The 9,977-nt window shown below is 44.4% G+C and overlaps 1 protein-coding gene across 1 annotated transcript in view; it reads left to right on the top strand.

Annotated features, from left to right (window-relative positions):
* The first annotated feature begins 290 nt into the window (after positions 1 to 290).
* LOC308329245 (pleckstrin homology domain-containing family G member 3-like) overlaps positions 291 to 9,977 on the top strand; it is a 47,493-nt gene continuing 37,806 nt past the window's right edge. The window contains exons 1-2 of the mRNA XM_080783451.1: positions 291 to 421; positions 6,350 to 6,417. Of these exons, the coding sequence (XP_080639577.1) occupies positions 318 to 421; positions 6,350 to 6,417 (172 nt within the window). The 5' untranslated portion in view covers positions 291 to 317. The remainder of the gene's footprint in view (positions 422 to 6,349; positions 6,418 to 9,977) is intronic.

The raw sequence follows: 9,977 nt of genomic DNA, 5'->3' as shown, positions 1-9,977 counted from the left end.
TCTACAAGCTCACAACATGTCACACTGTGACACGTGAGACACCTGTGACACGTGTATATCGGGTATTTTCGCAATTGTGGAAAAAATGTGGTTTAAGGGGTTATGTTTGTGCACTCTGGAGACTAGAGACTGGAGGTTAGAGTGAGTGTTTGTTCCTCCAACACATTGTTGACAGATGAGCCTTCAAACTTGACATGAAGGCAAACGCCACGTAATGCACCTTTAAGTGGGCACACGCCAGATCTATTTCTGAAAACTTGCCCTCTAATTTTAAACCAGCCACCATCTCCTCTCCCCTCCTCACATTTCAGCAGATAATGGAGGACCACTCAGACACTCGTTCTGTACCACGCACACTCTATTGGACGGTGAAGTCTTCACTTGTCGTTACTCAATTATGGGGGCGATTTTCACTTGCCAGGTATGCATTTCCAACATGCCTTTAGTCTTATATGGTTGCAGGTCGTTGGTGGTGAGGTGAAAATTACCCTGCGTTCTCTGCCACAGCGGGAAATAATTATACCGCCATTAGGGCCATTTTGGCTGTGGTGCTTGTACGCGCGCACTGTGCGGGTACAGCTCTTTGTTTGTCTTCACAGCTCTCTGGTAATCCAGAGGAAAGGACTGCTTAAGATCACCCCAGCTAGGCAGCAAAATGCAATTGTGAGGATAAAAAGACTAAACTCATATGTTGTTGTCTTGTCTTGTGGGAAGTGTCACAGGTTTTGAGCCGTGCTATTCTAGGGGCCGTTTGGATTTGATTGAAGCGGAGGGAGAGCGTCTGGTTTATTGTATTCCCGAGTGAATGAGAAGCTGTTAGTCACTTAAACTAAAGGCCCCAATGTCAGGGACAAACTGCAGGAGTAATGTGGGAAAGAAGGCACCAAGAGAAAGGCTGTTTGTCAGAGTATTTTCTACTGGGGTAGTTCAGGGGTAAGAGGGTACGAAGGAGGTCATGCAGTATAAACATAGCCCCCGATGTTGAAATAATAAAGGCTCTCTGTCTCCAGACCCTCGGACCTCTGCCTGCCATTCGCATGTTGGCTTTTTATTTTCACTTTCAGAGGGTCCCTGCTGACTGATGGGGTCTGGACGAAATGCCACACCATCATGTTGGAAGACGTCCTACAAGGCTTTGGTCGCATTTCCACCGAATTACCCCACCGGGTCTTGTTGGGGGTAGACGGTGCATGCATGCATGGGCAAAGACAATGTCGTGTGGTGTGTGTGTGTGTGTGTGTGTGTGTGTGTGTGTGTGTGTGTGTGTGTGTGTGAGAGAGATGGAGAGCACAATTTCTCTTGAGTATTTTTAACTCCTATTTAACGGTTCATCAGCTGCTTCCACTCAAGTTAACGTTGGCAATTTGCGTGTGTGTTTGTGTGATGCTCACTAAAAGTGTCGTTGACTTATAGAGTCGGCTAGAACCGGGGTTCCTAAACCTTTCCATGCCAAAGTCCCCCAAATAGCCATAGCCTCTAGCTAAAATATTAATAATATATTTTTTTCTTTTTTAAGCACTTTCACATGAGACACCAGCACGAGAATAAAAATGTTCATGGTTCAAATCCAGATAATGTTGATTGGCAGCAGACTTGTATATGGCCATAATGAGGTCATATCCTTCCTGTCCTGTCTGTGACCCCTCTATCCCTTCCTGGAGAGACAGAGACAGAGTGGCATGATGTCTGCCCAGCCCAGGAGCACAACTCCTCTCACTTTCTGCTGTCTGCATGGAGCAGTGAGTGAGGACCCACTTCATGGTTTCACTTCCTTGATGGACTGCCAAGTTAACGGTGAAAAACAATCCAGATAGTCATCACTCCCAGAGGAACGGTGTGTGTGTGTGTGTGTGTGTGTGTGTGTGTGTGTGTGTGTGTGTGTGTGTGTGTGTGTGTGTGTGTGTGTGTGTGTGTGTGTGTGTGTGTGTGTGTGTGTGTGTGTGTGTGTGTGTGTGTGTGTGTGTGTGTGTGTGTGTGTGTGTGTGTGTGTGTGTGTGTGTGTGTGTGTGTGTGTGTGTGTGTGTGTGTGTGTGTGTGTGTGTGTGTGTGTGTGTGTGTGTGTGTGTGTGTGTGTGTGTGTGTGTGTGTGTGTGTGTGTGTGTGTGTGTGTGTGTGTGTGTGTGTACATTACTACAAGCTTGCTCGCCTGTGGCGCGCTCACGTCTAACGCCACACATCTATGGGTGAAACACACACAAACCGTACAACAAAGGACTGACAGCGATTTATCTTTGGCCACTGACAACGCAGAGTTAAAGGCGGTGACGTATCACGACCACCAAGCACAGGCGTAAATGCCACCTCCACATAAGTCACAGTCTATGTCGTGGCTAACCAAACCGTGCACAAAGTGTGCTCTTCTCAATTGTGTATATTTATAGATACTTGTAGTGTCAAATGTCCCCACGGGTAAAAAAAGATTAGTATTAGGCATTTAGAGGTTAGGGTTGGAGATACACCTGATTTATGATTACTTGTGTACCAATGTCAAGCACCAAAAATGGCAGATCTGTAAACTAACAATATGTCGCAGATGCGACGTGTTGTGAGCTTGAAGATCTGCTATAACTCTACTAAGTAGAACTCTCGCTTTATGCTGGGTTAAGGTTAAAAATAGCCTTTATACAATTGCCGTCCTAAAATCTTGATGTCCTCACAAGTATAGTAATATGTGTGTGCATGACTGCACGCAATTTTGTGTATCACACATTTGTGGTGGCGATGACTCAACCTTGAATTTCCTCAGCGTTTTCATGAGTCCGATATCTTGACCAACATCTGTCTTCCTTAAGCGTCTGCTTGTTGTTGTTTTGAAACAAAAGCTCTCTGTCGGAATTCCCGGTTCAGAGACGTCGCCTGGATCAGCTTTAATCCAGACGGTTTAGAGGAACAAGGAAAAGTTGTATCTCTCCATCTGATAGGGACACAGGAGAAGTGATCCATTGCAGTCTTTAGTTTAACAGCCAGAAGATTGGCTCTTGTAACATCTGTCATCTATTAAGGAGGTCCATTCCCATACGGGAGGTTCATGTTGCGGCTAACGTAATCATCAGCTGTGGTGGGAAACAAATGCTCTCCATTTGGGTGGAAAGGGCTGCTGGCTCCAGCACAGGTGGCTGACTAGACTACTCCACATGAATGTCAGCCTGTATCACAGTGTTTTTCTTAGGACTTTGAACATAACCTTGCTGCTTCACTCTCCTCCTTAGGAAAACACTGATTTTTGGAATTGCCATTGCTCAGCAAACTGGAGATGAGGGATAATGAGTTAGAATGGTTGAAGTCTGTCCATATGTTGAAAGTTACTCTGCTTTATACTAGGTCCTTGCAGTGAGACATTTTACAAATCTTTAACCACTTTAAACCTGGCATCCCTAATAATGTTGGGCATGTCATCATAGGTGAAAATAAGCAGATCTACAAGCTCGCAGCGTAACAAGATGCGACACATTGTGAGCTTGTAAATTGGCTATTTTTGCTATTCGTCGTGCAATGAACTGTTTAGCTGCCTGCCATAGCTGAATGGGTAGAGAGGCCGTCAGGGAAACAGAGGGTCTCGCGGCCTGGCCCCTGGTCCTTGTTGAAGTGTCCCTGAGCAAAACACTTAACCCTTTATTGCTCCCCGGATGCTACCCCCGTAGCACGGCGCCCACTGCTCCTAATGGCTAGAATGGGTTAAATTTCCCAAAGGAGCGGGGAATATTATTAGTAGGGCTTAAAGGACAACTTTAGTTTTCTTTCAACCACGGTTCATGTTTTAGGTTGTCATTAGAGAAAGTAAAAGATGAGTGTTCATTTTTTTGTTTTTGTTTTAGGGATTTTAGCTGTTTTTGACAGGGGGGCGGGGGCATTTTATTATTTACTATAGTCCTACTAGACCCCAAGAAATTATATCTGGCCAGAAAAGATCACGGGATCTACTGAATGTGTCAAACTGGCAAATTGAGCCCCATGTTCGAAAATATATACATTTACATCTACAATAACAATTCAGAGCAGAGCGACCTACAAATTGCGAGGTCTGAGTAAGGGGCATTTGTCAACCAACAACAATAACATCAGCAGTGATTGAGGAACTGTCGACCTTTTGAGAACCCTTGTTTTTCAGCCTGGCCACTCACTGTCCAGAAAGATAATAGCATAGTTCTGGTCTGGGTATTGAGCAGGGATAGTTGTGGGGATTTGACTAGTTCAAAGCATGCCCTTTGACCTCAACACCCTCCCCACTGTGTGTACAGGCTCTCCACAAACCACTTGGAAATCAATGGGCCTCACTTGGAGAATGAGCGTCGGGGAAGGCTTCACTGTGTAAGAATGTCATTCTAGTAGTTCTTCATTGACAGAGCCCAAGAAAGACTCCGGCTCAGTTGGCTCACAACATAATTTTCCCTTCACGGTAAAATTCAGAGTGTTAAATCAACGCTGAGAGTGTAAATGCTCTCAGCGTTAAATTAATGCCCTGGATTTCACAGTGTATTTTCTTTTGACGTTGCAATGAGAAAACCGATGGTGCCTCACAAGTTATGCCCTTGTTTAAGATGGATAAATGATAATAACCGTGTTCCTTGGCTACTTGAGCCTCCTGACTTAGCACACATCCTTTCCTCTGGTGCGGTCCACAGCTGCAGGCAACCAGCTCAGTGATCACGATGTGCACATCCATCCAACACTGTGAGTGTCTGTCTCCCTCCCCCCACCCCGGCTCGCTCTTCCTGTGCATCTTAATTGACAAACCTGCCCTTGGCAGCGAGCTTTGCTTGGCCTGGAGTCCAGGACCAGAAGAAGTACACTACTCAGATTTACTTAAGTACAAAAGTAGCGGTGTGAGAATACACTAAAGTCTTAATTAGTAAAAAACCTTTTTACATCGTGATGCGATGCATTGTGAGCTTGTACATTGTCTATTTTCTAAATCTAAATCGGCAACGTAACTTGTCGTGGAGTAAAAAGTACAATACATTTGCCTCTGAGATGTAGTGGAGAAGAAGTAATAAAGAAAAAAAAATGGGAATACTCAAGTAAAGTAAAAGTACCTCAATATCTTACTCAAGTTCAGCACTTGAGTAACAAATATACTTAATTACTTTCCACCACTGTCCAGGACGACTGGGTTGGCTGTCAGCTCGGGACAGTGGCCACTGGCCAGCGGTGCACTCGGGAACAATGCCCGTCTTAATCCGCCAAGAATTCCCGCTTCTCTGATGTGCCTGGCCCGAGTATGGGACTGTTTGAAAGGCTGCAGGCTCACTTGGAATCACAGGAGACAAGTTCTCAGGCACAGTCCTCTGTGTTCATTTGCTGTAAAGAGGCCAGAGAGGGAGAAAAAAAACGTGACTGACTGTGTGAGCGCTTTGGTTTGCTCTGCTGTGACACTCGCTGGACGTGGAGATATTAAAGAAGCCGTGCCAGGCAGCCGATGAGCATGAACTTTTCAGCCTCATCTGACATATCGATGATGGGAAAGTTCCTTCAATGTAACGCAAAATGAATTACCGAAAGTGCTTGTTACATAATACATGTTCTTATCTTTTTCAGAATCAAGCCTTTCTTTCTCGTATATAATTCTTTTAGCGGACCTTGTATTGTACGGTACTGCCCTGTGTTTGTTAATACAGTATTCAATCAATCTATATTTGATTTAGTCTTATGGAATCCGTTTTGTTTTTAAAAATTATATGCCAAGCATTTTTATAAAGCACAGGTTATTTCATCTATTTGTTGCGCGAAGTTGCATGGATTCTTTTGGATTCATTTACCCTGTGAGGACAGCTGTTTCAGTAAAGGTCTGGGTTTCCGAGGCTACTGTTTCAGTGACTTTAAGCTTTTTGTAGTATGACAAAAGTGAAAATAGCGGATCTACAACCTCACAACGTGTCGCGTTGCAACACATTGTTACCTTTCAGATCTACAATTCTTTTCTATATAGAGACACAGTGTAATAATGGTTTGATCAGTCTCAAACGCCTGCCGTCTATGGCCCCAGGGTCCTATATGTCGGCATGTGTCTGGCTGGCAGCACAAGCTAGCGAGTAGCTATGCAAGCAGTGGAATGAGAAGAATTTCCCATTTCAATACAGATAAGACCTGGATAGTTTTAACTTCACTTCAGCTTCGCGGAAAGTATTCGACTTTTAAGGCGGCCTCCAAAACGTATGACGCACAAGACAAGAGAACTATGACTCGCCTAATAAGAGGTTTTATTATTAACTAATGGCATTGTTTCTGTGACTGCGCTTTCACAACTCTTATGTGTGAAAGATCAATATTGCTGCAATGTATGTACAGTAAACTCTGATATGGAGTGCTAAAGTGTTGTTCAACGCTTAATGTTTGTTTTTTGTCCCGTCAGCTCCAGAGGCCAGAGTGCCATGCCAGAGGAGTCGCACCGTGCTCTCCACCAGCGCCCAATGGGGGAAGGTAAGACCCTTATCTTAGAGATTAAGGACACAGTCATGCCTCTCACTGCGGTCCTTTACTAAGTACACCTGAGAAATGGCCAGACGTGCATTAACACACATTAACACATTATCTTTGGTGAGTTCTTTCTCATGGATGGAACTGTGCTCTCTTGCTTGAACGTGTATGTGGTGCTATAAAGTGGTCAACATGTTGATTCCAGCAGCTGAAGTGCAGCAGAGGTAAGTGGAAACGTGCTGGAAGTGAGAGTACAGAGGAAATCCAGCGTTTCTTTAAGGGTAAGAAGCGGTGAGCAGTGGAACGTCCCTCCTACGTCTTCTAGGCTGGTAGAGAGGCTCTTTGTGTGGCTCTGGAAGTGGGCCAGTCCGTCCCCCCCCCCCCCCTCCTTTAAACAGCTGAAAACTCAGTGTACCCAGACATAAAAACCGAAAAGTGTTGGAATCCCCAACAAATCCATCGTGCAACAACTCCCTGTACGCTGGGGGGCACTCGCTCAAATTACATATTATTTCACTGTTCATTATCTTCAGCATCAGAGGTCTACTGCAGCATTGACACAGTGCCTCTTTGTATCTGCATGTCCACATTGTGCCTCTCCACCCCCACCACCGCCCCTTCCTATCCCTCTCTCTCTCTCTCTCTCTCTCTGGCCCTTCTCTCTCTACTGAACACATTTGGCGCTTGACTTCCACTTTGGCTGGAGAATACCGATGTGTCAATGGTTCCCTTTTTCCTTTTCCGCCCGTCCCTTTGATTCAGCCGTGGCCAAAAGAGGCCGCTGGCTGGGGGGAAAACGTGTGCCGCCCTCGTGAAGATTTGTGTTTCTCCGTCCGTCAAAAGGTCGCATAGCTTCTCAGGGTGCATGTTCTCACAGCTCGTTTCCAAACTCCAAACTCGCCTGACATCTTTACTCAAGATGACCCACTTGTAGCTGAGACATTTTTGGATTGGTTTGTTTGTGGACCAGTTGGAGTTGGGTCAGTGTTGGTTAAATCTGTAAGATTCATGTCCTACCCACGATTCAAATCCGGGTATCCTGTGCGAGTGCAGAAATGTAAACCACTGAGCTCATAGAGCATGTCTGATTGCTCAGGAGAGAGAATGCATTCTTTTGCCCCCGGGAAGTTCCACATCAGAATTTCTCAATATAAGAGCAGGCCAGGGAGACCAAATTCATGTACAACCGCAGTGATTGTACATGCTCTACCATGCAGATTAGGCAAAGTAAAGTTTTATTCACTAAAAAGTGTTATGGAATGCAGCTTTAAACTCTCAGTCAGGGCAGCTGGAATGCTGTGTCCACATGAGGTGGTGAGTTGATGTAGTTTAAAGAGGCAGGAGGAATGCATGCGTTAAGGGGAAGCCTTAGCTCTGTGTCAAGGTAAACAATTAAAGAGACTATCTAGTTCCACCTCACCTCAGAGAGTCACAAGAGCCAGAGGGTTTGTGAAGTGACCACGCCATTGAAACAGAACCCAGGGGGGATTCTCGATGCGTGTAATGTCACTGTGGTAGGCATGATGTAAACATTTTAGCGCTGCTACATGACGCACCCACCTCACCTAGGTTGTAATGTAGAATCATACATGAGTGATTCTAGTTAAGAGTTTAAGTTTTTTCCCTATTCATGCCTACTTCATTGTCATTGAAAGCCTAAAATGTCCTTAGCCTTTTCATTTTAACTTTACTCAAATGTGAGTCTGCTGCATTGTCAATAAAACGTTTGTTTTGTTGTGCATGGCCACTCCTTGGCAAACCAGTACGACTGTAATCATCCTCTGAAACCCCAAACTATGAGACATGTCCAAGCTGACGTCCATCCCGGTCCCAGTCTGTCAGCTCAAGAGAGCTGACTTCACCCATCCACCATGCAGCCAACCTGAGGCGGGCCGGGCACCGCGCTGCTCACATAAACACACGGCAGATTGATAAGGGCTCCCTCTGACCTACTTAACCCTGGGCATGGAATGTGTCTGTGTCTGCAGAATGTACAGCTTTAAAGAGGGTCCTGTGGGATGGATGGATCATCCCCATTGACTGCAGCTTTTCCAGACCAGTGGGCATAGGGGTTGTGGATTCAGGGATGGTTGCACCCCTGAGTGAGCTTGTTAACCGGAGCTCCCCCCACCAAACACACACACACACACACACACACACACACACTGCAACGCCTCCACTGCTTAATGGGCTGTAGCAGTGCTTCCTAAATGGTGGGCACAACACATGTCCAGATGTCCTGTGAGACACATTATCATTAATGATTATACTATGTACCGTAATAATTGTTTTAATTTACTTAACCCATTTTGACCTGGGAACTATTCCATAAATGTTTTCTAAATCCTGACGGTTTTCTGAAAAAGCTATGTTTCTGTCAGTCGTTCTTCGACTTTTCAAAAATAGCAGACTTACAAGCTCATAGAGCTTGTAGATCTGATATTTTTCAATAGCTAAAGCATAACATAATGCTTACACCAAAAGGGGTTCCCGCCCAAAATGGGTTAATCAGTATTTGTGCGCACTTATTCCCCCCCCCCCCCCCACTTTAACCACTTTGAATCTGGCATCCCTATTTTGGGTGAATTAATTCTTCACAAATTAATTAATTGTGAGCCTGTAGTCTTGTAGATCTGCTATTTTAATGAATTCATTGTGAGCCTGTAGATCTGCTATTTTAATGAATTAATTGTGAGCCTGTAGATCTGCTATTTTAATGAATTCACTGTGAGCCTGTAGATCTGTAGATCTGCTATTTTAATGAATTCATTGTGAGCCTGTAGATCTGCTATTTTAATGAATTAATTGTGAGCCTGTAGATCTGCTATTTTAATGAATTCACTGTGAGCCTGTAGATCTGTAGATCTGCTATTTTAATGAATTCATTGTGAGCCTGTAGATCTGCTATTTTAATGAATTAATTGTGAGCCTGTAGATCTGCTATTTTAATGAATTCACTGTGAGCCTGTAGATCTGTAGATCTGCTATTTGCGCTGTGAATACTGAGGAGCGACTTGAGATTTTTGACTTGCCCATTGGTGTGCCTTAATTGTGCACAAAAAGTTTGAAAAGAACCACTTCTGGGTAGCATTAGTCACTTGCTGCTTTAAGGACATGCTGTAGCAGAAAAACCTGAACGACTAGGGTTGGACATTTGCACCACCAGCGTGCCGGGTTCTGCATCTATATTTAAGTAGATCTGTGTATTGTGATATTGTGGAATTTGTACAGAACTACAGTCGCTGTATTTAATTTCATTGTTCGGCCCGTCGACTCCTGCACTCTCCACAAAACCCATTTCTTTCAATGTAAATTATTTTATTGCCTTGTACAATAGCATTCCTACCATTGAAGTCTTCCAGTGGATTAAACACATTAGTTACAGGCTGCTGTCAGATGGCCTCTCAGAATCTCATTTGAATCTGTAAAACTCATTCCTAGCCTGTTGCGTAATTGTTTACGTGCAGTCAAGTGTTATGCAATGTTTCAACACAATTTACCATGATGGTAATCATGGTATGGTATGCACCAACCATATTTTATAGGAGCTAAAACCTCTGCAT

Source organism: Protomyctophum bolini (genome assembly GCF_963924005.1).
Source record: "Protomyctophum bolini genome assembly, chromosome: 15".
In the NCBI taxonomy this organism is placed as follows: Eukaryota; Metazoa; Chordata; class Actinopteri; order Myctophiformes; family Myctophidae; genus Protomyctophum; species Protomyctophum bolini.
The sequence above is the reverse complement of the archived record's forward strand: the minus strand, read 5'-3'. Positions and strand labels throughout refer to the sequence as shown.